The sequence below is a fragment of the Carassius auratus genome, chromosome 2 (genome assembly GCF_003368295.1).
Source record: "Carassius auratus strain Wakin chromosome 2, ASM336829v1, whole genome shotgun sequence".
Taxonomy (NCBI): domain Eukaryota; kingdom Metazoa; phylum Chordata; class Actinopteri; order Cypriniformes; family Cyprinidae; genus Carassius; species Carassius auratus.
The window spans coordinates 2,020,215-2,047,714 of NC_039244.1; the positions used below are offsets into that span (position 1 = coordinate 2,020,215).

The window sequence follows — 27,500 nt, forward strand, 5'->3', positions numbered from 1 at the left end:
TAGTTCAAACCTGGCTGAATGACATGTAAAGCCCTCAGGACTTGATAAAGTCATCAGTCACCTCTCAAAAGCGAAACGAAGCATGATGAATCCCAGAGCCAGAGGAAGAGCCAGGAGCAGATCCCGCGGGACAGGACGCTGAGAGCCATCCATCTTCTCCATATCCTCCCAGCTGATTCCCGGAGGAAGCCAGTATTCCTGCTTCCAGAGCCACTGACTGAGCTGCTCCATCCTTCAGACGAGACACTGGGGCAAAAATAATAAACAATTACCATGTTTAAGGACCACATACTGTTCACACACTTTAGTTCTGACCAACGGATTTCCGTGTCTTTTCCACGACCTTTCCAAACATTCAGGATTACTGGATAAGGATTATATACATATACATAATTTTACAGAGATTGGGGAGTATTTTCAGGCTTTAATCTTTTGAAATATCAGAATTACTATATTTATTAGTATATAAATCTTGGCTTGTAAAGTCTACAATATTTTAAATATCAAATAGTACAGAAGACCCTTAAATACTAATAAGAGACCCCCTTCATAAATACAAAGGCAGCTGTGTATTTAAATGCATTACTGTGTGTGGAAAATGTTAAATTATTGCACAAAAAAATATATATTATAGAATATTATATAATATAAGTCAGGGTTAAAAAATATTCTCAGGGTAGAAAAAGTTTACATTTTTTAATTAATTTAAGAATAATAATTTTTTAAATATTTTTTAAACAAAGATCTGTACTTCAGAAAAATATTTAGAAAATAATAATAAAATATAAAAATATTAAGAAAACTTTAGAAAGCAAAAACGGTTCTAAAAACTGATTATTAATATTAATATTAAACTTTGTGTACTGTGAATGTAAAAAGAGTATTTTAATAATATTTTAAGAGCACACATTAACTTTTGACAGACCCCAGATTGAAAACCTCTGTTATAGAATGAGATCATGTTAAAGACACAAACAGCTCTATCTGATGTACCATGAGAAAGGTCATCATATCCATCAGATAAATCTGACACACCTGCCCGAAACTCACCTGAGCGACAGGTAACTGCTGATATCTGCTGAAACAATGAGACCTTCTTGATTTCCGAGAGATCAACAATCTTCAGCACGCTTAGAGTCACGAGGCACATTCATAACACCATGCATTACAAATCAATAAATCCTACAAGGAAATATCTGCTTATTTACTCCCGCTGCTGCTGCTGCTGATGATGATGATGATGCGTGACGTTCTGATCAGCGGATTTTACGCAAATGAACGTCCACGGAAATTTGGATTCAGGATTTTTAAAGTCCGTGAAAAAAAAACAACAAAAAAAAAACACGACACTGAAAAATATTAAAATAAATTTCAAGCGAAATTCCCTTGTAGACTCGTCCTGGGCCGTGTTGCGTTAATGTATTTAGTATTAAAATATCTAATTAAAATACAACGGAAGAAACGAACCCTTCAGAAGAATGTGAAAAATAAATAGAGAGGTTGGTGATAAAAGTGAGATCGTCCGCTCCTTATGAAAGACTGGTGTGTGTCTGTGGGTGTGTCGAGACGCCTATTGGTCCAGGAGAGGTTCGAGTCGTTTAAATGATTCGGTTCCTTTGAACTGCTCTTTGACGGCTGATTCAATTATGAGTTTCAGCTTACACAAACGTGCGTTGATAATAGGTAGAAATGGTGTCGGTTTAGTGTTTGATTGGAATTAGGTTTGTCGCTATGACATAAAAAAAAACATTGTTTCTTTAATCTCATTGTGGTTGATTGATATCAAACAAAAGAAAAAATACATACGGGATTCACATCAACTAAATAGTCTTTGTCTCATCATACAGCTTGTTCATATTGTCAGCTAACGTAACCCAGTATCAATAAATAAGATTATTTATAATAAATTCATAATCTGAAAAAGATCTAACGAGTTCGTTGCTGAGGAGCTCAATTTGAGATTCATTTCAACCGATTCATTCAAAGGAACCGGATCGTTTGCAAATCGGACAAAACTTTCCCTCAACTGTTTTCAATATCGGTATACAAATATACATAATTCTTATATAAATTCTATAAGAAAATAAGCAAATCTACCTGTTAATATTCTGTTTCCATTCTCTATAAACTGATTTGATGAGTTTACCATGAAAGTAGGCTACAGTGCTGCAGCAAAGAACAGACAAGATTTTATAACAATCAACATAAACATAACAAATTGTGATTTTAGCATGTTTTGGACACTAAATTTGCATGAACAAGACAAATATAACCTAAAACTGGATTTACATGCATTAACAATAACAAGACAAATCTAACAATAATCCAAAACTGTGGCATTTGCATGTTTTTTTTTCTTCGTATGGCATATTAAAACAGACAGCACGAACCAGACAAATCTAACAAAAAAACATGGTCTTAGAATGTTTTGGACATGATACAAGCTATTAGAAAAGATAAACAAGATCTAAAAATAAAAAATCACAGGGTTTTTTTTTATGTCCCAAACATGCTAATACAACAGTGTTTGATACATCATGTCCGGAAACATGCTAATATCTTAGCATTTGAACACGTGTGGACAGCATAACAGTCATCAGCATAAAAAAATACACTTTTTATTTTATTTTTAAAAACTGTGGTATAGGCATGTTTTTGGACAGTCAACAGCATAAACCAACAATAAAAAGACTGTGGTGTTATTAGGCTATGTCTTTGGACAATATATATATACAAGTAGCTTGTAAATACCATGGTATAAATGTTAACATACAGTAACGTGCTCTAAAGTAAAGACAAACAGAAAAGATAATTATAGAGTCTTCTGTTGCAGTGTCTGTCTCTTAGATCCAATGCCCTAGTTTTGATCTAACAGATGTCCCCTCTGGTTAAATTCAGCCCTAATAAATCATCATTGCATCAATATGTGGAGTTAAGTTCAATTCCTTCACATGTTCTAGTTCTATTGTGCAATATAAACCCGTACTGTATGCTCACATAGCTGGACGTGACACGTGCAGTAGAAAGTATTAGTCTCAGATAATCAAGGAGGTTCACATGATGTGTGTGTGATAAGATGCAGACAGTCCATCGATGCAATCACACTTTCCCCACTGATCACATGCCACACATGCTTCGCATGACGGAAGACACTCGTTTAACCCAGGCAAGTGTCAGGGTTAGAGTCGTTTTCATGCAGCATTCCACGCATGACACCTGCCCTGATCATTAACACACCTAAGAAATGCACTTTTTAAATCATTTCACTGCTTTGGTTTTGAGTGGGTTTTCCCCAGCACTGCAATAACCCAGCCAACGTTTTTTTTTTTAAAGTTATATGAATGTTAGGACAAAATGTTCTTAAAGGCACGTTTATGGAATGTTCTCATGACACATTCAGATTTCAACATTCTCAAAACACACTTGAAGTTATTTCTACCTGACGAACACTGTGAAACATTTTTGGAACCTTGAAAGAACATTCTAACATTCAGTGACACGACAACGAAACACTGGAATGTTTTAATTAAAATAAACACTCAAATGATGTTATATTATGGGTGGGAAATAAGGTTAGTAAAACGTTTTTATAGCCTTTAAATAACTTTAGAATCACGACAAGAAAACTGGACGTTTCAATGTTTTAGAAACAAATGTTTTTCTGTAACCTTAAATCGGAAATTAAAAAGAAAAATGACAAAACAGTCCACCTCAGATAAAAAGGTACAAAAGCTGTCACTGGGGAAGAACCTTTTCAAAAGGCACACCTTTGAACTTAAACTGTCCAAACTGGTACCTAAAAGGTACAAAAAGGTACCGCCCCAATGACAGCTTTTGTACCTTTTTTCTAAAAGTTAAGAAGCATATAATTCTCAAAATTCAAAATTTATCAAGTCACAAAAATGTCTGTTTATGTATTAATACAAATGAATGATTTAAGATGACACCCACAAAGTTGTTGGTTTTAAGAATAAGCAACAAATCACTTTTATGGTGAAGAGTAAATAATACTCTGCTGTGTATGAATTAAAAAATGTAATATTCAACACAACAGCCCATAAACCATACTGCAATCTATATGAAAAAGACGTGTGCTTAATTGTATTAAATACACACTAGTGTGTTTCAAATCTTAAAAGTATATAAAAAAAAATAAACTTGCAAATAATACAATATGAATGAAATAAAAGACCACTTAAGTGTTCTTAAAAAGAGACACTATCATGACTATGGTTCTAATACAGTACAATTTTAAAAAGAAAAATGTAAAGTTTACAAACATAGTGTGTTTGATAATAAACTTAATATACTTTAAATGTATTAAACAGCAAATTCAGAACTATGAATGTGCAAATGCATAAATACATGACTAACATATTTCAATAGAAATATTTTAGTTTACCATACTGTACTAAGGAGTACAATTTATATATATATATATATATATATATATATATTTTTTTTTTTTTTTTTTTCTTCCTTAGAATAAAAAGTTAGTTCCATAAAGTATCACCAAATGGTGTTTGTATGAATGATTTTTCCCAAACGTTTTAGTTCGAAAACATAATTTCTCTAGTATTTTCTACAATGTAATACAAACAATTACAATCTTACTGTAGTGAGTGCAAATATGTTACATACATGTAGTCCCTGCACCTTTAGCACTGCACTCATTCAATCATTCAGCTGTCATACTCAGTTTTACCAGTAGATGGCGCCTGAGGCAAGGACTTGGTTCAGAATTGCCTGCGTTCCTTGGATCAGTCAGTATTTTATATATTTATTTATATTTTGATGGATCTCACACCTATTGATGCATATTTTGCACAAAGTTTCCATTGTGCTTCTCAGCTAGAAGTTGCAAAGCTCTTAGGGTGATGCGGATAATGAAACGTTAAATACAAAACATTAAATACAAATTTTCTAATTCAACACTATATGTGGCATTAGTTTCTTTGCAAGATTGCAAAAATGAAGCACTGAATATTTCATATTTAGCAGGCTATCATAAGCATTTGAAGAGGTTTCTGCAGCTGACAGTCTTCCAGCCCAGCGCTGCTGTCGATACCAGCATACCATAATCAATTCAACAATCAATACATGATGTGTCTCTTAATCATAGGCTGAACACAAGCACTGCGGCACATTTACTGCTGCAGTAAACCGAGCCTGACCTTTCACCCTTTCTGACAGCTTGTTTCCTGATTAAGACACGAGGAGAAGACATGAAATCTAGTCATTTCATTGTTTTAAAAAGGTTCAAATAATGTTATATTCTGTGCAACAATAACGTGGACTGTTGTTTAAAACACTTTAAGAACCTTTTTAATGTTTTTAAAATATTAAAATAAGCATTCAAATAACATTATAGTTTGAGTGAAAATAAAGTTAGAATGTAAAAAAAGAGAGAAAAAAAGTTTTTGTAACCTTTATATAACTTTAAAATCACTAGAAAACTGAGCAATATTAGAAAATATAAAATAAATGTTCAAATAACATTTTGAATGATGATAAAGTTAGTAGAATGTTGCGAGAAATGTTGAACGTTTCAGAAACATTTCAAAACAATCATCCTAGTGTTTTTATAAGCTAAATTTAGCTGCTAAATCACTAATGTTTTACTAACGTTCCCATTATGGTAAACATAATTTGTGATATTTTGTTCGTTCTTTTCTGGGTTATATGAATGTTAATGGAACATTCCATTCTATTATTTGGCAAACACTGTGGGAACGTTACTTTTGAATATTCGCAAACATTCTGAAACATTGTAACATTTAAACAATGTCATCCAGCTAAAGCTTTTTTGACATTTCATGAACAATGTATAAATAAAATTTTTGTGCTAATGTTTTGAGAACATTAGTCAAGACATTCTATTAATGTTACTGGAAGAACGTTTGTTCATAACGTTGAGAGAACCTTGTCAGAACGTTCTCTATCAGCTGGGACAGTGTTACTTGGAGATATCAGCTTTAGATATGCTGTTGTTTTTTGACAAATTAATAAATGCAGATTAACAGACTGGTAATGTTGAGGGACTTTGTGCGGCATGTGGGCTGTCCAATCAAAACCAGTAAGAAACATTAGTGTTTGTACACAGTTTTGCCCTCTCTAGATGATAAAACGCTGCTGCTTATCCCAAACCAACTGAGTTTCTGACACAGAAATATATCAAGGCACATCTGCTCCAGTTATCAAAGACAAAAGTGGACAAATGCATTACAAAACATAATGCAAAAAATTTATAAGAAATATTAATAAATACCATCCAACCAACTCACATGCACAGCAAAAACATTAGAAATGCAGTCACAATAAGAAATAAGGAAGTTTGTAAAAGTCTGTCACAATACTAATCAAATTAGCAAACGTTTCTGTGGGAAATGAATACAGATGCATGATTCATTCACATAATTACCTGAAGTAGAAATTTACATTTTAAAACAAATGCTGCAACTGAGTTTAACTCATTTTGTTGACTAAAATCTCAGGGATATTGCTTTGGCACCAGTAGATTTATGGCACCAGAACAAGTCTGGGTCATATTTTCATTCCAAAAATCTAAAGGAAAAAATTTTTTAGTCCATTAAGCAAATTTCTAAAATTAAACCTCTTTTTTTTTGCATTCATTAGGATATATATATATATTATACTAAAATTAAAAATGATAATACAATATTTTTTTATTAAATGTATTTAATTTTCATTAAATAAATGTAATAAAAAATAAATAAATAAATATATATATATATATATATATATATATATATATATATATATATATGTGTGTGTGTGTGTGTGTGTGTGTGTGTGTGTGTGTGTGTGTGTGTGTGTGTGTGTGTGTGTTCTTGACATGTTAGCTTGATATATATTAGATTAGATTAGATTAGATATTTAAAAGTTTAATTAAAATATTATTTTGTCCATTCCAGAATTCAACATTTTGGGGTGGAAATGTTACAAAAATAATGAAAAATATTATATTAAAGTACAAAATATTATATTGTTCATAGTTATATATATTATAACAAACAGACAGTTTGTAATTGTTCATCTAGACGAGTGCGTACTCAAACTGTCCCCTCTCCAAACCGTCTTTATGATCAGACCAGGATGAGGACGGCATGCTGCTGTAGGGGTCCAGGAGAATCCGGAAACAGCGCACCAGCAGGAACACCAAAAACAGCAGCAGGAGCCCCACGAAACACAGAGCCGTGATCTGCTCTGTGTCCGAAGCCAGCAGAAGCCCCTCCGTGGCCCCGGGGCCCGAGACAGGGCCCAGAGACTGCAGCTCGTACTCCATCAGAGGCCTTTCAGTTCAGAGATGAAGCAAGTCCAGTTTCTGAGGAAGAGAGGATCCCATGGGAAAGAATGACTTTGCTTTAAAATCTCAATTGTTTCTTTTACATGGCAATGATATTAAATGGAGACACTTCCTGACAGGGTACATGGAGAGAAAACATGCCGTGACACACTGATCGCCCACGCAGCTTCATTTTCACGTGTCCGAGATAATTACTGAAAGCTCAGACAGAGGAAAGCCGGCTCTGTGAATAAAGAGAAAGACGAAAATCTGGGTCGATCATGAACATTGTGAATCAATAACGGCCACATAACAGAGAAATAAACCAGGTCACCTCTTCAGCAGGTCATGAAGAGACCAGATCCGTGAGGAATATTAAAGTGCACAGGCTGTATAACCGTAAACCGCTCAAGACCTGGTCCACAGCTGGGATGGTTTTCCCAGTAAATACAGGCTCTGACTTCCTCTGGATGGGATTCGTGTGCTGACAGCTGATTCCTGTCCCAAAGACGGCACAGTTACCTAAAGGGTTAATAACTTTCATTCCATCATCATAAATGTAAACGATCAGAAAAAGCGGCTGTGAAGGTTGTTCTAGCTGCAGAAGGAAATCCTGCGAGTGCAGAAATAGACACAGATCAATATCAGAGCCGATCGATCCATTCCCAAACTATAGATAAATCACTGCTTGCTGTCTGTGTGGTCGACTGGAGCAACTCTGGATTAAAAATATATATAGCTTGTTAACAATAAACAGCAACCAACGGATGTACAGTCATATAAACTGCCTAATTATCATATTGTGTTGTCATATTAGTACATATCCAGTACACCTCCTTACAGAGGGAGTAAAATATTACATTATATTTATGTATATAACTGGTATTATACATTTAATCTGAAATGTTATGTTACCTGACTAGATGTTTTTAATGCAATCTCTAATGCATTAGGCTACAGGTGCCAACAAGTGCTAGAAGTCTTCTTTTCTGTTTAAAGAACATTTGACAACTATAAAATCAGCAAATCAAGGCTATTATATTCCTCATATATTTACGGACAAATTACGCGAGCGGTTTTCATGATTATTGAATATTGAGAGCTTTCAAATGTAATTAAAAACTAATAATAAAAAAAAAAAACTGAAAACATAACATACCCGTGTTGACGATCCGGAGCGTGTGCTGGTCTGCTAGCTCTATGCGCGCTCTCGCGTTCATCCCTAACGCACGCGCGCGCGATGGAGCGGTCCTCGGGGACACGCACTCGTGTAACCGGGGCTAGTTGTCACACTTTTACTCAAGTGAGTACTTTCAATGTAGGGTTAATGTTTAAAAAAAGACTTCTGTAAAGACACTTACCAGAAAACCCCTTTGAACATCTACACTGTCATATCGCAGGAGAGCAGGGGTGTAAAGTTTTTGAGTAAATGTAATTAGTATATTTTTGGATATTCTGAGTAATTGTCACTGAAGGTACCTGTACTTTTAGTCAAGTGGTTTTCAGGTACTCTTTAGGGGAGATGCTGCATGTTGTCTCAATATGAGGCAAGCTGTCACAATAGAAACCTTGTGTTTACTGACAAAGATTTGGGGTTAAAGGCCTATGTCTGAAATGTGCACTAAATGTGTCTCTAAAAGGGAAAAATCATGTTTAGAACAGGTATCTGTGTACAATACTGCATGCATTTAAAATGTAATTAAATGTTATATTTGCTATAAAAGCAAATAAAACTATTATAAAAAATGTAATGTTTCATACAGAATATGTAACTCTTATATTCAGCTAATAAGGATTTGTATTGAAATATATGCATAAAACGTGTGACAACTTGCCCCGATCTTTACTGCTGTCAGATATGCTATTTTGCATTGCATTTCACACATCATCATCATATACTATCATATTGCTGTTTTAAGGTTGTTCAGAATTTTTTTTTTTTTTTTTACTTATTCAAAAATTAGGCTGTGTAGGCAGTGATATAGAATCATGTAGGATATAGAATATCAATAAAAAAAATTTTTCCTTTTTTTTTTTTTTTTTTTTGGTTTTGGGATCCAGGGTCACATATCGTTTAAACGGCAATTAAAATATTGTCGTAGATTATATATATCAACCACAGCCCTACCCATTCACTGCTATTAGTGATGGAATGTTCATTTTTTGAGTGAACTGTTTCTTGAACATTGGAGAAACTTCACGTGTGATTTTCTTCCTTGAGTGTGTCAGCACATCATCATCCATTGTTAAGACACATTTGTCATCTGATTGTTTCAGGTCTCATTTCCTGTCACTACCGCCCACCATAATATCAGTTACTGCTGTACTTTTCCTTATACTTATACTTTTTCCGTTAAAGCGATAGTTTGATGTTTATCTGCTTACCCCCAGGGCATCCAAGAAGTAGGTGACTTTGTTTCTTCAGAAGAACACACGCTTAGATTTTTAACTCAAACACAGTAGAACATTCAAAGTACAAATGACATCATAAGGACGTTGCCAGATTTTTGATTTCACAACGTTACACGTATGTTAAATGTGTTTAAGAATGTTTCGGTTTTTAGAATGTTGTAAAAGTTCTGAGACTGTTCCATGTTTGCTGGGAAGCTGCATTAGCTGTGGGGTATTTTTTATCATACTCACTCACTGAATATGCTGACACGGATCATCTAATGAGGAATCATGGTCAACATGTTCCAGAGATGATGAGAACATCCTGTCAGACACAGCAGAAACTGCTTCACAACATAATGTGTTGTTCTGGAAGAGAAACTTCCTTCCGTCACAGAACAAACTATCCCTAATGACATGCATCTATGCTCACACACTAATAAATGGTGTAGGATTTACTAAGAAATGGCAAATAACCCTTTGAATTAAAGGAATTATTCACACAAAAATGAAAATTCTGTCTCAGATCTATACGATAGATAGTATTTTTTCCATACTATGGAAGTCAATGGCTTCCAGCGACTGTTTGATCACCAACATTCTTCAAAGTATCTTCTCTTATGTTCAGCAGAAGAAGAAAGAAACTCACACAGGTTTGCAACAAAGTCAATGATTTTCATTTTTAGGTGAACTGTCCCTTTAATTGGCAAAGTAGAACAAAAGAAATATCGTCTTGTAAAACATGCTTTGTTTTATTTACAATTACAAAGATTTTAACATCTCATCATGCATATTATAAAACTGTTTTATTTAAAGGTTTTGAATACAGCTACCATTGAGAACAACGATGAACCTTAGTTAACATGTCAAAACTATCATTTGATATGGATAGAATAATGTTTTAATGGAAGTTTGTGTCTATCCTCTATAACACACACGCTGTGACAGCACAATATAAATGCAGCTCATTATCACAGTATCAATATCTGCCACAGTTAAAGACCATTAGAAGACAGACAGTGAAGTGAAGGTATACATAATAAATACATGATGTTCAGTGGGTGTCTGTCTGCAAGATTATCATTATTAATTCAAATCATAGCTCAGATAAATAAAGAGTAAATACAGAATGAATGTCTAACTGTGTTAAATAAATCTAGCAGTGAAAAGATTGGACAGATTTAGCAGATGTGATTAGATTTTGATCAGGACAGTGTTATTTATAAAACCATTATTTGTATAATATATAAAATATAGTTTTTGTTAATATCTTGAATTATATATATTTTCAGCTTTCATTTTTATTTTAATTTTTTTGTAATTTTGTTTTGTGATTTTGTAATTTTTATTATTCTATTTTAAAACATGTATATCTATATCTATCTATATCTATATCTATATCTATATATTTTTTTTAGTTATTTTAGTTTTTCAAGTTTAATGTTGTCTGACATATATTTTTTGAAATATTATTTTATTTCAAATAATGTTTTTATTTTATTTTTATTTTTTACTTTTTTTATTGGTTTAAGTTTTATTTAACAATAATAACCTAGGAAATATACTGGGAAGTAACCAAAAATATTAACATCATTTGATTAGAAGCCCTTAAAACAAAATGCATTTAACAACATGAATATATAATACTATAAATGTATTTTCAGTTGGAATTGAAGTGTACAGTAAACTTATATCTGCAGCGTGAGCATTTCAGTTCCAAAACTGAGCTGAAGTAAAATGTTGCCTGTGATTCACATAGACACACTTAAGAAGAAAACTCTCTTAACTCTCTTAAGCATCAGGATCTAATACAGAGAGATTCTGAGCACTGGGCTATTAAAGGAACATTATAAACATCACAATACAGAATGAATGCACATGCAATGAAGAAACACCAGTCTCGGTTCAGCTTGATTTCAGAGTATATTCCTTGTCCTTGTCTGTGACCTGCTTCTGGGTTAAAGCCTGTGAGACCCGAAGCCCAGCAGTGTGAACCAGGAAAACATTTTCACACTCTTGTTTAACATCTTCACACACCTGAGCAAACACACTGGTCATGTGACGAATGGAGGGACTGAAATATCTTGCAATGCAATCCTGTTCTTCAAGACTTTTACAAACAAGGTGCATTTAGCCAAGAAGCAAAACTATGAGAGACTATTTTTGATATATTTTAAAGATTCCTTCCCGTCCAACATAGAATGTTCTCACAAAGTTATATAAATGTTCTGACAAAACGTTCTGGAAGTAATAGTTATGGAATGATCTTGATATATAATACCTGTAAATTCTCAAAGTCCTTATGATGTTATTTGAACTCGTTGAATGTTTTAGGAATTTTTTATAAATTCTTTAAATAAAAATAAAAATGGACATTTCAACATTTCAGAAACATTTCAAAACAATGTTTCCACAATGTTTTTATAACATAAATTTGTTACATAGGTTTCTATCTGTATTTCATTTTGTTCCATTGGAATTTTTCAATTAGTGAATGCATTATATATATATTTTTTTTCTTATTTTCTTGCCATTTGTTGCAATAAAACTTTTATGAACAATGAATAAGAATGAACGTTTTTAATGAAATTAAGAAATTAATTAAGAAATTTTAGCACATTTTCTCATATATTTCATTTTAAAAATTCAAACAATAAAATTCAATTAGAAAATTAAATAAATGAAAATTTTTAATAAAGTATAATATTAAATAAATGTTTGCCAAAGTTAAGATCTGCTCTGAGCATCTCTATTAGGAATTGTCCAACATATGTGTCTTAATAAACCCTTTTAAAGAATCATTCCTTACATGAAAAATTAAATCAGAAGCAAATCTTAATATTAAAGCACTCTGCACATATGATGTTCTCATCAAACAGAGTGTTTTCAGACAGGTCTGCAAAGCTTATGAACAACATGTTCTTCCAAAATCATTAATACAATGTGCCTTTTAAAGCTATCTTGGCTTTAACAATGCTTTAGCACAACATACATTTATATATAGTTCATAGAACGCTTTATTCTGAAATGTTACAGTTTTTTTTTTATGTAACTGTTTGTTTTAGAATGTTCAGAGAAAATTCAAAAGTAACATTCTCATAATGTTTCCTTAACAATCCTATTATAAAGTTTTATAAAGGACTTTTCGAACCTTCACAGAACTTTCAGAATTTATGTTTTCATAACTTTATGAGAATTTAAACAAAACATCCTTAGAACATATTTTTGTCAGCTGGGTTTCAGGATATACAAGGGTCATTCAACGAAAAAAAATTTTCCTCAGCAAAAAAAATAAAAAATTTGCTTAATAATAATAAAACTTTCAGAATCATTCTGACTAGGACTTTTTAAGTGAAAAGCAAATGCAACAGAATTAGTGTAAAACTTGCAGCTTCACACTTGAGTAGCTGACATGCGCACTACACCCTCTAGTGTCTGTCAGGAGAAACACACCTGTGTTAGATGCTTTATCACTTTCTGTATGAAACTGTTGGGCTCCTTTTCTGAGACTTACACAAAAATTGCAATTTAACCCTGTAAAGCTTTAATAATAATACGACTGATAATCAATAATTGATAATAATACAATGATTTTTTTAAATGAAAGAGTTTATTGAAACTTTTAAAAAGATTAAGTAATTTTTTTTTAAGTAAAATAAAAAAAAAGAAAATAAAAAAGTTTGCATTTGTATTTTATGTTTTATGTTTATATCAGGCTTTCATGGCTCGTATAATCTGATACAGTGAGAAATATGGAGGAAAAAATATGTAAATATGCAATTTGCTGCAGATGCTGATATTCATTTGCACAAAAAGTGATGGAATTCTGCTTGTAATGCTTGAAAATCAATCAGATCTTTATAACAGTATAGCAATACTCACATAAAATAATATAAATATCAGTCGTCACTCTATATCTCCAGTAATATGTCTTAGTAAGATGATATTTAAAAGATCCAAACATATAATGCAATGCAATCTAGTGAAAGTGCTTTGACTAAAATACTCTGAAGGATCAATCAAAGACAGAAGGACTACATTGAGTGTGAAACAGGTTTAACAGCAGTTTTCCTCATGTTGCTCATTAGAGGCATTGTTTGATACAGTAGGTTTTAAAGGGTTAATCAAAGCGAAACAATCTCATTTGTGATTTTTCATGCAATTTGACAGTTTTCTGTAAAGGACACACACTTCAGTTATTTCTTTTGTTGAGAGAGAAACTCTGTTGTTGTTGTTTTGCATAGAGTCATGTGACGGAATCTAAATCCAGCCCTCATTTGCATGTTACCAAGGGAAGTGATGTGACTCACTCACCTCGACAACCGTCTCTCACAGCCATCCCATAATCTTCCTCCGAGCCTCAGATGTCTTCACACTCAATGCTTTTAGAAAGTGACTCAAATGATGCACAGTGTTTCTACAAAATGCATCACCATCTGGCAAACACATGCAATGCAAGTATTTTGCTAAGCTGCTTAATAATGTGAATTTTCCCTGCTAAAACTCTTTGGATAAGTTCATGCATGCATTGCAGCTTTCTAGTGCTAGGTAAAAGTTGAAAAACAAACTCCAAAAACCCAAATCACTTACCATGTGTCCGCTTCACACTGCTGGGAAGCTTATTCAGCAGTTACACCTCACTTCCTGTCTGCACGGTGGGGTCATGGAAGGTCAGCTCACATATTTCCTCCAGGCCTCTGATTCCTCCAGCGCTTGGCTTCCTCTCTGAGCTTCCTGATGTTCCCCATTATCTTTTAGTTTGCTCATTTGAGTCCATAGGTTCTCCCAATAAGCCTTTCAGAGACTCTTCATATGGAAAACAGAGTGGGAGAAAGTTTCATGATCACAGACAAAAGCGCCTTTCTGTTGTATGCAAAATAAATACAAATCAAATACAATAAAACGAATAAACAACATTATTAATTGAAAAAAATAAAAAATAAAAATAAAATAAAAATTACTTAAAAAATGATTTTTTAAAAATATAAAAATGCATAAATAAAATAGAATACATTAAAATAAATAAAATAATTGATTACTGAAATAAATAAATAAATAAATAAAGTGTTTCTTTATTTGTCTACTAATAATGTAATTCCAACCATGTCTCAAAAAAAAAAAAAAAAAAAATTAATAGTATTCTGTAAAGAAAATTACATTTGAACATTCTTGGAATAATATTCTGCTGAATAAAAAACATTTCTACACTAAGACTGATTCTCACCCAGTTAAAATATTTTCAAACTTCTTGAGTAATCTGTCAAAACTATTTAGCTGGAATGGACACACAATAATAATGCACTTCTCAAATAATATTTACCTTAATATTTCATCCCAAGCTTCTTTCTGACACTTTTGTTACCTTATGAAAGGGGGAAAAACTTTATTAAATTGCGGTTGGAAATGAGGGGTGGTTTTAATCTCTAAAAAACTGAATAAACTGAAATATGTATGTTTATTGTAATAATAATAAATATTTTAATATTTATATTGTAAAATTCTGATGTATTTTCATATTTTTTTAAGACTAAACGTCTGGGGAAAAGATCCCAAAAGAAACACACACACACACACACACACACACACACACACACACACGCACACACACACACAACTGCGGTAATATCCCGGTGTTTCTAGCGCCCTCTAGCGGCCGCGGAGCTCCAGACCTGAGCTGCGGGACTCCGCCCCTAATCCAGACCGAGCAGATCGCTCTTCCTGCGGCGTGACAGCGGCAGCGGCAGCGGCGGAGGCACTGGAGCATTGTGTGTCTTTAATATTCATTTCAGTTATTCAGTTATTAATACATCATCATCGGATTTCCCTCTCTCTGGACGGACTGCAGGACGGAGAGGCTTCTTGACAATGGCCAACAGGGATGATGAATACGATTTTTTGTTCAAAGGTAAATTCTGCATTCCTTCAAACAGAGCAGAGGAGTAATCATTCATAATCCATCCATTGTTCCAGATCTGACATGCAATTGAATAGCCTGTTGTATCAGGAAACATCTTTCGCCGCGGCACCCGTCTAAAATCATAGCATAATTCACAGGCTTTGAGACAGAACCTCCCGCAGAGGCATCGATGCACATCCATCGATCAGTGAAACATCTGTGTGCGATGGCTGGATGCTTTCACTCGGGATAGACAGAACCAGGGCCTGGATGATGGAGAATTAGCATGCGTTAAATATATATGAGCCTGAAATGAGATGCAGCCCTCTCTTGAGTGCATGCTCTCATTAAGATAAAAACAGCAGGGGGGTCATTTTGCACTGCGATCTAATGCTTTCTAGTGATTATAACTGCTAAAACATTCCCATAACTTTCCCTGACGTGTTGAAATATCATGTCAGTGTTGGAACAAATAGGCCAGTGCTTAAAATTCTGTCAATGGAACGTCCCTGACATTATTCATATGAGATACATTCTCATAATGTTGAGAGGAAACGTTCTAAGAACATTGTTTTCGGAACGTCCTTATGATGTTATTAGTATGTTCTCAGGTTTAATGTTCAGTAACATTTTTGGTAATAACAATAGAACGTTTCAAGGTGAAAGAATGGAATGTTACTCTAACGTTCGTACAACCAAGAAGAAACGTTCTTAATACATTAAACTGGTCGTTTTGATTATTTCAAAACATTCAGGAATACAATTTCCCGAAGGGTTTCAAAATGAAATGTTCCTCTGACTTTCACATAACTGATAATAATAATAATTATAATAAAAAAAAACCACATTAAGTATAAAAAAGTGTTTTAAACGTGGAAAGAACATTCAAATGTAACATTTTCAGAATTTTTTCAAAATGTTACAATGAAATGTTCCTCTGACTTTCTCATAACTAAGAAATAACGTTCTTTAGATATTTATAAATGGGTGTTTTAAACGTTGAGAGAACATTCAAATGTAACATTTTCATGATATTTTCAAAATAATACAATTAAATGAGATAGTATGAGATAATAAGTAATACGTAAATAATAAGTTTTGAAGGTTTCAACATCCAGAAATAACCTTTTATAATTTTTCAAAACAGTTGAATGTAATGTTCCTCTAACATTCACATAACTAAGAAAAACACTTTTAAAATACAAAAACGGGTGTTTTAAGTGTCCAGAGAACATTCAGATGTAACATTCTCAGATGTAACATTCTCGGAATGTTTTCAAAATATTACAATGAAATGTTCTTCAAACGTTCTCATGACTAAGGAAAAACGTTCTTTAGATATAAGAAATGGGTGTTTTAAACGTTGAGAGAACATTAAAAAGAAAATCCTCAATGTTTCTGTAACATTCACATAAACATGAAGACATGTTCTTAATCTAAGAAACTGAGAAAAAAAATGTTCATAGAACATATTTCTGTTAGCTGGGTAGGATCAGGGCAAATTTTAGAAAAAGCACGCGTGATAATAACGAAGCCACATGCTGAAGATCAGTCCTGCAGCTGATGTGTTACTGATTGAATCACGACACCTGATCAAAGTCTGACGCTGGATTTCTGTGACATCCCACTTTCACCAAATCAGCAAAATGTGAGGATCAAAGTTCGACTTGTCTTCCTAAGAGTACGAGAGGATATCAGCCTGAGCTGAAGGAAGTCAACGCAAACGCTTTCACAGCTTTAAAGGAAAACGAAAACTTCCTGACCTTCTTTTTTCTTCCTGAAACACAACATGAGATGTTCTAGAGTCACTGTCTGAGACATGATGATAGTGGAAGGCCACTGGGGGGGAAGAACTCCAAAAATGGACATTACAAGTAGTCCATAAAACTATTTATATTTCAGATCTTATACGGGAATCAGATCTTGAGTAATGGGCCTTCAAAACCAAGAAAGAGAGAAGGAGTGATGCAACCACTGATATGTTCTTACTAGTGTAATATTGCATTATACTTATTATTTATATACAGAAATAAAAGTGAACAGCCATTATTATAGGAGTTAAATAAACAGTGTGATTCTCTATTTCTCTATTTCTCTTCTTGAGAAAAATCAGTGATTATTTACCTGTTTTCCTTTAATATTTTATCTCTGTTCCTCATATTTAAGTGGCTTAAATCTTTAATTATTGTGTCAGGTAGATGTAATCAATTATTGGCTTGACACCATGAATATTTACCGTTTTCCGTATGTCTATGCGCTCTACTATTCACAAGATTTGGTTTTTAGAAATAAGTCTCTTCTGCTCACAAAAGCTGCATGCATTTAATCAAAACTACAATAAAAACAGTAAAATTGTGAAATATTATTACAATTCCAAACAGCTGTTTTCAATGTGAATATCTGTTAAAATATAATTTATTCCTGTAATGCACCGCTGTATTTTCAGCATCATTCCTCCAGTCTTCAGTGTCACATGATCTTCAGAAATCATGATAATATGATGATTTACTGCTCAAGAAACATTGAACACAATTGTGCTGCACAATATTTTTGTGGAAACTGATGCATTTTATTTTTTAGGATTCACAGATGAATAGAAAGTTTAAAAGAACTGCGTTTATTCGAAATACAAATCTGTTCTTCACTGTCACTTTTGATCAATTTAATGCACCCTTGATATTTACAAAATGTAATTAAATGCATGCTGCTCTCAGTTGTTCTCATCGGAGATTCGGGCGTGGGGAAGAGTAACCTGCTGTCACGCTTCACAAGGAATGAGTTTAATCTGGAGAGCAAGAGCACGATCGGAGTGGAGTTCGCCACCAGGAGCATCCAGGTGGACGGCAAGACCATAAAAGCTCAGATCTGGGATACGGCTGGACAGGAGCGGTACAGGGCCATCACTTCTGCGTGAGTACAGTCATGCGTCAATACCACCATCTGTACTGTAATACAGCATTGTGTTATTAACACAGTACTCCAAAGATAACTACCCAGTGCTATTACAGTATCATTGATGCACTACTATAGTTTTTATTCATATGCTGAAATAGAATTGTTCAAAAATATTTGAATATGTAAAAAAAGTAATGTAATTTTGTTTGTCATTTCAACTTAGTATTTATTTTTAGTGCAATTTTTAGGTTTTATTGTTTTTGTAAACCAAGTTAAACTAAATTAAAATTAAACATGTTGCTGATTAAAATGTAGCTGAAATATAATAAAGATTTTTTTGTATTTTATTATATTTCTGTTAAAGTTGATTTTGTTTCAAGTAATTAGTTTTTATGGTTTTAGGTTTAGTGCACTATAATAGCTAACTAACCTTGGTTCTAGTTTATCTTAATAACTTATGCAAGAAAATATAAAGAATATATACATTTTAAGTTATAATACACACACACATATACATATATATATATATATATATATATATATATATATATATATATATATATAAGTTAAATGTAATAAATACACCACAATAAAAAATCATTTGCATTTGTGGCTGTTGATAAGTGTCCAAAAATGACATTTACATCCTTCACCTCAGCCATTAAACTGTTTTATTTTTATATTTTGTATTTTATTTTAATCTTTCAGCCATTGTATTTTTTAATAGTGTTTGCGATGTGATAAAAACCTCTAACTATGAGCAATAATAATTTTTGCTAATTTGTTAAAATATAAATATTAGATGAAACTAAACTAAAATTATTAACTAAATAAAAAAAATATTAAATGTATTGAAATAAAACTAAAACCAAATTAAAATAAGTTACGTTGTCTACAACTAATTTAAATAATTTGGCAAGTCAGCATTGCTTTAATAAAATAAAATATTTATTTATTTACTAACTATATTACATAAAAAGTCAAACTAAAGCTTAAACTGTGCAATAGTAATTGTGAAAGCAGGGATATTATTGCAAAATAAATCTATTAAAGACTTTTTTGTTAATTTGTTAAAATATAAATATTACATGGACAAAAAAATGTAATTTTGCTTTGACAACCACCTGAAATAAGTTTCTAATGCAACATTGCTAAATGAGAAATAAAATGTATTAACTAAATAAATTAAATAAAAACTAAATCTGAACTCTTAATTAGTGATAGCGAGAGCATGGTAATTACTGCTAACTAAAAGTAAAACAATAAAAAAAAAAAATTAAATATAAATTAGTAGGCAACATTGCTAAAATTGATTAAATAAAAAATAAGGTAAAATTTATTTAGCAAAAGTAAAACTATTTTAAAAATATTTGTTATTTTTTTAAAATATAAATATTAAATGAAAAACAACACCTAAACTAAATGGAATAAATAAAACTGAACTAAAACTGTGAGCAATAGAGAAGTGATGTTTGGTATTTTGGCTCAGACTGTGGTTATGGTTTTCGGAGGTCTGCAGGTATTATCGTGGCGCGGTCGGTGCGCTGCTCGTGTACGACATCGCCAAACATCTGACCTATGAGAACGTGGAGCGCTGGCTGAAAGAACTGCGAGATCACGCCGACAACAACATCGTCATCATGCTGGTGGGGAATAAGAGCGACCTGCGGCACCTGAGAGCCGTTCCCACCGACGAGGCGCGCGCTTTCGCAGGTACAGCCAAACTGATGCTGCTTTTCTTCTCTGATTTATGTAGGCGTGATGCAAAGCTGTGGAGAATTACATCCACTAAAGGAATAGTTCAATAGAAAAGTAACTAAAGTGTCCTCACCAAGATCAGGATGAGTTTGTGTCTTCATCAGATTTGTGGAAATGTAGCATTGCATCAGTGTGTCATCAGTGGATGCTCTGCAGTGAATGGGTGCCGTCAGAATGAGAGTCTGATAAAAACATCCCAATAATCCACAGCACTCCAGTCCATCAGTGAACATCTGGAGAAGACAAAACCTGAAACAAATCCAGCATTAAGATGATTTTAACTCAAACACATAGAGTCTATAATCCATAATAACACTAACTCCAGTGAAAAAGTGCGTCTAGTCTGAATCAGGAGAGAAATCTGCACAGATCAAGCAGCGTTTAAACAGATCTAAACAAATATGTGAGAGACAACAGCAGATGCACTTTTTCACTGGAGGAAGTGTTATTATGGATTATGGACTGCAATTGTTTAAAGTTAAAAAATATCTGTTGCATATGAAAGATTCTGGTAATTGCATTAGTCAAACCTCAGTGAGGTTTGTTTGTGGACAGCTCAGAATCGAAACCCTTCAGAGCAAATCACATGTTTTTGTTCAGGAGGTTTTGTACTCGATCAAAAGATCTGTAGTAATAGTGCACCTGAGTGTATAACAGTGAATACACGAAAAGCTGTAAAAACTCATCAATGGCGAGGAAAGAGTTAAGAGCAGATGATGTTAAACACCTTCTGTTTGCTTCCAGAGAAAAATAACCTGTCATTCATCGAGACGTCCGCTCTGGACTCGACTAACGTGGAGGAGGCCTTCAAGAACATCCTGACAGGTACAGACCCAAACGCTTCCTCACTTTAGCACTAAACCAGCCAACATGATTCACCTGACAGCTACAGTGGATCTGAACAAGTGCAGCATCTGCCATCTGGTAAACTGTGATCGCCTGCAAGGAATTATGGGGATTTCAGAGAGATGTTTCAGATTGGGGTGGAAATATTCACACTTACATTGAAGCGATTTCATAATCATTCTCTACTAGATGTAATGCAGCATCAAATCTAAAATTCTGTGTATTTTCAGTTCATTTTGATGCATTTCACAATTATAAAACCTGGAGGGACAAATATTACATTCATTGAACGTCATACACAGAGAGAAGGGTTAATATCATTAAAACTAAAACTATTAAAACTAAAATATATATATATATCCTGTTTATATATCCTGAATCCTGTTTAAAGATTGTACTTTTTTCCCTGTAATTTTCTCATTGTTAAAGCAAAAAATCTTTGTGAAAAATAAAAAAGTATATATATTGCATATGCTTTTTTTGTGAAAAAGTGAAAAAAAAAAAAAAAAAAAAAAAAAAAAAATATATATATATATATATATATAGCATATTCTACTTAAACTAAAATGTAAAAAAAAGAAAATATATTAATTTAAAAAAAAAGTTTCCGGTGGTACAAAAAAAGCCATTAATGGGTTCATAATAATCATAACAATCAACAGTTTAGCAGTTTACATCAAGCTGTTCCACAGCGACAGAGCGATGCTTATTCAATGAACTCTCTGTTTTATCTGTAATAATCTGCATTCGTTCTCTGACTCTTTCTCTCTCCGTTTCTCCTGCATCTGTAGAAATTTATCGCATTGTATCACAGAAGCAAATCGCTGACCGATCGGCTCATGACGAGTCGCCAGGAAACAACGTAGTGGACATCAGTGTCCCGCCGACAACAGACGGACAGAAGGGCATCAAACTGCAGTGCTGCCAAAACCTGTAACCATGACCCCAGCCCTCAGCTGTCACGCCACTAATGTTCTCACTTTTATTTGTGTAATATATTTTTTCTTTTTGATAGCTTGTGCTCTAAAATACTGCCACGAGTAAACTTTTACAGTATCTGACTGAGCTCTGGTTTATTGCCTGCAAGACTGTGACTGAAAAATTTAAATCAGGTTTAACAATGCAACCAAATATACAGAAACAGGGAGAAAAACAACGTTACCTAGACATTTTTTTTTCTTCAGACATCCTCTGCTACCATCAGCTGAATCTCAAGATCATGTGCAGGTCATTTCACTCCAAAATTTTTTTTAAATTGTAATGAATAATTTGAATACTATCATATTTAATTGAAAAGGAATTTCACTCAACTTTGTATCACTGTAATGCAAAATTACATATTTTTTCATTGTTGTAAAACAATATTAACTAATTAATATTGTTTTATTACAGTGATATTAAGAGCAAAATTCATGAAAATGTCATAAATATTACTTTTTAGTGTCATGGATCTAGGAATTAGGACCCAATTGCAGTGAGATAAAAAAGGGTTTATTGACAAAAGACTGATATAAGAGGGTGGTGAAGTGCACAAGATCCCACAACAGGAACACTATGAACAGGAACAGCTAGGGAATGCCACTGGGAAGGCTTCAGGAAACAACTGGCAGAATACTCCGGCAACAGCAACACCAGGCTGATAGAGAAGACCACACATAGAGCAGAGCTCAGGAACTTGTTGACCACCGCCCCTAAGACAGACCAAATGCCAGGCAGGTAGAACCAGGGCAGGACACATAGCGACGGGTCAGGAACTCGAACACAAGACTAGACAGGACAAAGCTCCACAAAAACACAAGTTAAACTCAAGACAAGGAAAAATACAAACCAATATAAGGTTAAGTAACAAAATAAGAAAACTACCAATTTAACCAACTTAAAGAATAAATCAAACAAAACCAAGAATCAAGACTAGAAAAAACAATATTACAAATAAACACAAAAAGAACAAACAAATTAGGAGCAAAACAAGAACTAGACAATGGTACAAGACAAACCAGACAGGGAGACACAAACACATATTGAGATTGAGACCAAGACAGAGGGGGGTGAGAATGACCACGGACCATATAAATAGCACTATAAATAGGGAGGAAAATACATGAGGGACAGGTGAGCACAATTAGACAACTAGGCTAACAAGAGGTTGCGGTAAAGAGGAAACAAAAAGGAGGGGCTAAGGAAGCACATGGACAAGGAAAACAAGGCCATGTGCTGAAACAAGACAGACACAAGAAAGAAAAACACATCTCGAACCGTGTCAGTGCAAAACTCTGACATTTAGTCTATTATGAAATACTCTGAAAAGCAAAATATTTTTGTTGTTGCATTAATCTTAATATTTTTATGCACTCATTTTATGACAGTTTCCAACAAAATCTAATTATGAAAAAAAGTATATATATATAAGTAAAGTAATAAGTAATCTTTTTGCATCAGCTTTGATTTTGACATTCATTTCTGCAGAATCTTTATGACATTTTCATGAATTCACCTCAAATTCCAATTGCAGTAATGCAGTGATGCATGTTTTATTTGTATTTTTTTGGTTAAAAATATTTTATAACCACGTTTTCTTGAGACTGACCTTAATACTTTACAGCACAGTTGTGAAATCACAGCTACTAGACAGACAGTACAGTTGATAACAGTCTGATATCACAGCTTTCTATTCCTGTCTGTCTTACACTACGGAGGAGGAAGTCATATATGCAGCAGACAGGAAGTCCCGCCTTCCCAAACACATCTGTGGTATCAAATAACAAATACACTCATGTGGAAACTATAGTGTATGACTAACAGATCAGGAAAACAACTGGGTACTACACAACAGCTCACTTGTTACAGCACTATTAATTTGATTTGAAATGCATTGGGATTGTTTATATATATATATATATATAAATTATATATATGTGTGTAGATCCATTATTGTCACACACACCTCAGTGTCTGAAGTCTCATGAATGCTGGTCTGGAGCTTCGCTGTGAATACACACACACACACACACACACACACACACACACCCACACACACACACACACACACACACACACACACAAACAAAACTATTTGCAATTATAAACATTTTCAAATTGAAAATAAAATGATGCTTAGATTGTGAATAATAACCTATAGCTTCACCTTTCTCCTGCATCATGGACAGAACATTGCATTGTGGGTGCAATAAAAAAGTAGTTTTCATACTGCCCTGACAATGATAATAATAATAGAAATTACTCAAATTATAAAAAGAAAAATTAATTAACATAAAACACAATTAACACAGAAATGAATGGAAATTCTGTAATCTGAAAACAATATATAAATATAATAAAATACATATTGTATTTCTTTTACTAGTAAGAAACAGTCATTATAGGTAAAATACATTATATGTTTCTTACTAGTAATAGAAGTACAATATGTATATATTAATAAACATTAAAAAAAAGCAAAATTAATGGAATAAAATTTATCTGACAGCAATATTAATACATTTTGTGTTTTGGTTTTTTTTTTTTTTAATACGTATGAAAATATTGTAATTTATATTTTAATACTATAATTCTGACCAACACTCGAAAGATTTCTGTTTCAAATAAATCCTGTTCTTTTGAACTTGTAACATTTTTTTTTATCAGTTTCCACAAATATTGGTTTTCAACATTAATAAAAAATCTGAAATGTTTCTTGAGCAGCAAATCATCATATTTTCATGATTTCTGAAGATCATGTGACACTGAAGACTGGAGGAATGATGCTGAAAATACAGCGGAGCATCACAGAAATAAATTACAGTTTAACACAGATTCACACAGAAAACAGATATTTTAAATTGTAATAATTTTACACAATATTGCTGATTTTACTGCATTTCTAATGAAATAAATGCAGCATTGGTGAGCAGAAGAGTCTCTTTAAAAAACATTTAAATATAACTGATTATTGACTGAGATTTTGCTGATATTTCTGGGATGTTTCATCAGCAGCTGGTTTCACTAGGTTTTACTAGAAGCGTGTAAAATCGAATGCTGTTTTTAAAACATGATGTCTGTAATGATGTGTATAATACCATGCAAATTATTCAGCCATAAACGTGGCCGACACTCTTTGCATGTCATTTGTTTTTACCCACAATACACCAGACATGGCTTTAGACCTGAGAGGAAACAGATTCACACAATGCACAGTAAATCATATTGAAATGCAGAATCCCAGAGTGAAAAGAAAAGTGTAGTTTCCATATAGGCTTTATTGGTATGGTTTGTTTTTATGTTTACATCATCATAACCAGCTAATGATCTGTACAAACACACAGGCCATGGATGTTCAGTGTTCGAGACGCACATTACTTGGGTTCACATGCAGAAAAGAGCTGCAGAAATGACAAAGCCTCAAGTACAGCACAGACTTTCCTCAAACCAATAACCAAAGATATATACAGTACAGTCAAACACTCGCTTACACACACTTTAGTTATTGAGGGCAGACTGTACATCACATACTCATAAACACTAGATGTCTGAAGAGCTAAACCAAGCGTCCTGAACAACATGCAGGCCACAAAATAAAACTCGTTACTTCACACATATTATTATTATTACGCTTTAAAACATACTGTACATTATACTACAAAGACTCGCACCATGAAACATAAAAAATAGGATTGATTTGGATAATATTGAGGATTTCATTGCTGAAATTTTAATATTGAATATTCCATTTCATTCTGTAAAATCCAAACTGTAGAATAAAGAGAGGATGCAGATCAATAAAAACTTTACATTAATGCACTTAAAATGGACAGTAACAATTTTTTAAGTATCGCCTCTAGAATTTAATACATATAAATAAAATCATAAAATGATGTCCAATTTTTAAATCCATTTTCCATTATTGTAAATGTGATTTTTTTTCTGTGTTGATTATACAAAATTAAGGATGAATCAGATTTTTTTTTATCTTATATATAAAAAATGTATAGCCTGAATGCACTGTTAGTCGCTTTGGATAAAAGTGTCTGCTAAATGAATAAATTAAATTTTAATTTTTAATTTAATTTAATTTTTAGATGCTGTAATGAACCAAAACATTCCCTCAAGAGATTGATTATATACATATGCATATTGAAATGTTGTATATATCATGATATTCAACACATCTGAAATTAGCCTTAACAAAATTAAATATAAAATAAAATAGATATAAGATGATAATAAATATAACATTATTTTAAAAGAAAACAACATTCCTTGAAATGGAATAAAAAGGTTAAAAAAGCTGAATGACAAGGTTGTAAAAGCTCTCTGTCTCTGTCACAGTTCAGTGTTTTAATCACAAAACAGTCACTCTCTATCGCTCACAAAATCTGTCAGATTATATCATTATAGAAATAATGACTCTAGACAGCGCTCTGTGCATATATGGTTTTCAGTTATATTGCCTAAACATGATTCAAATCAGATGCATTTATTTGAGATGCGGAATATTAGTATTTATTATACTTCATTAGTATTTTTTATACTTCATTGGCAATGATACTGATAATATTAAAAACTTATAGAATAAAGGCTGGAATACACTACAAGACTTTTCAAATCTGAACAGATTTTTTTTTTTTTTTACACTTAATGATTTTGTAAATAGTGACTGAGGATCACTAACACACAACAAGACTTTGAAGTTGATCTGAACACAACAAACTCACACAGAAACATGTGCCTTGTTGCTAGGAGACGAGTGACACATTGAAACAATGTGTTCTAAAAACATAAAGCATGTTTGAAATCCTTCAAAAACAGTGTAGTGTATTCCAGGCTTAGTTTACAAAAACCTATAATAAATGATCAATTATAATTATCAAACTATATTCATTTATAAAAAATGCATGCATTTTATTTTTAAAATAAACATAATATTTAATAATAATATTTAAAATAATAATTGCTTAAAATAAGATATAAAAAAAACGATAAAGTAAAACATGTAAGAATAAATTATATATATACATTATAAAATTATATGAATCATGTTTTTTATTAAAAGATTTTAGCAATAATAATAAAAAAAAATAAAAGAAATAAAAGGCTATTTGCGAATAAAGTAAAAAAATTATACTTAAGTATAAATACTATCATAATAGATATCCATACAATTACGTAGATGAAAGATGACTATGAATAAAACATGTTTTTAGAAGAAAAAATACATAGGAAATTTTTCTATGAATGAAATATGGATTGTAAAATAATATATTTAATACAATTATTTTAAATAGGAAGAAGAAGAAGAAGAAAAACAATTTGCCAATAAAGTATAATAAAGATATATGTTCTCAAAAAATCTTAATATTACGTTTTTAAGTAAATGCATCTTATTTTAATAATGCTTAGGATTTTTTTTTT

The 27,500-nt window shown here is 32.6% G+C and overlaps 3 protein-coding genes across 5 annotated transcripts in view; 1 reads left to right on the forward strand and 2 right to left on the reverse strand.

Annotated features, from left to right (window-relative positions):
• LOC113112126 (ceramide synthase 2-like) overlaps nucleotides 1–1,511 on the reverse strand; it is a 371,308-nt gene extending 369,797 nt beyond the window's left edge. Inside the window, exons 1-2 of one of the 2 annotated variants that reach the window (XM_026277590.1) lie at nucleotides 1,197–1,511; nucleotides 62–246 (exon numbers count right to left, since the gene is read on the reverse strand). In XM_026277590.1, the coding sequence (XP_026133375.1) occupies nucleotides 62–231 (170 nt within the window). In that variant the 5' untranslated portion in view covers nucleotides 232–246; nucleotides 1,197–1,511. The other variant, XM_026277581.1, reaches the window with a different exon arrangement.
• Nucleotides 1,512–6,843: 5,332 nt separating this feature from the next.
• Nucleotides 6,844–8,612, reverse strand: LOC113112340 (cortexin-1-like). Of its 2 annotated transcripts, XR_003293419.1 has the most exons (3): nucleotides 8,466–8,612; nucleotides 7,641–7,804; nucleotides 6,844–7,550 (listed from the first exon to the last, which is right to left on the reverse strand). XR_003293419.1 is itself a non-coding variant. In XM_026277812.1 (2 exons), exon 2 carries the CDS (start codon nucleotides 7,304–7,306, stop codon nucleotides 7,058–7,060), a length of 249 nt encoding a protein of 82 aa, XP_026133597.1. In that variant the 5' UTR covers nucleotides 7,307–7,550; nucleotides 7,641–7,868; the 3' UTR covers nucleotides 6,844–7,057. The 2 variants fall into 2 exon arrangements, 1 of the variants encoding a protein (XP_026133597.1); XM_026277812.1 differs by lacking the exon at nucleotides 8,466–8,612 and having other exon boundaries at nucleotides 7,641–7,868.
• A 6,798-nt stretch (nucleotides 8,613–15,410) lies between these two features.
• Nucleotides 15,411–22,153, forward strand: LOC113112291 (ras-related protein Rab-11B). The gene is made up of 5 exons (XM_026277725.1): nucleotides 15,411–15,602; nucleotides 18,308–18,503; nucleotides 20,008–20,201; nucleotides 20,991–21,071; nucleotides 21,884–22,153. The coding sequence occupies exons 1-5, from the start codon at nucleotides 15,563–15,565 to the stop codon at nucleotides 22,027–22,029; spliced, it is 657 nt and encodes a 218-aa protein (XP_026133510.1). The 5' UTR covers nucleotides 15,411–15,562; the 3' UTR covers nucleotides 22,030–22,153.
• Nucleotides 22,154–27,500: the final 5,347 nt, after the last annotated feature.

What these genes read in the sequence shown, in the direction of transcription:
- LOC113112340 (XM_026277812.1), bottom strand. Translation starts at nt 7,306, where the DNA reads ATGGAGTACGAGCTGCAGTCTCTGGGCCCTGTCTCGGGCCCCGGGGCC.
- LOC113112291 (XM_026277725.1), top strand. Translation starts at nt 15,563, where the DNA reads ATGGCCAACAGGGATGATGAATACGATTTTTTGTTCAAAG. An exon ending in ATACGATTTTTTGTTCAAAG is followed by an intron (nt 15,603 to 18,307) that starts GTAAATTCTGCA and finishes TGCTGCTCTCAG; the next exon opens with TTGTTCTCATCGGAGATTCG. An exon ending in CTTCAAGAACATCCTGACAG is followed by an intron (nt 21,072 to 21,883) that starts GTACAGACCCAA and finishes CTGCATCTGTAG; the next exon opens with AAATTTATCGCATTGTATCA.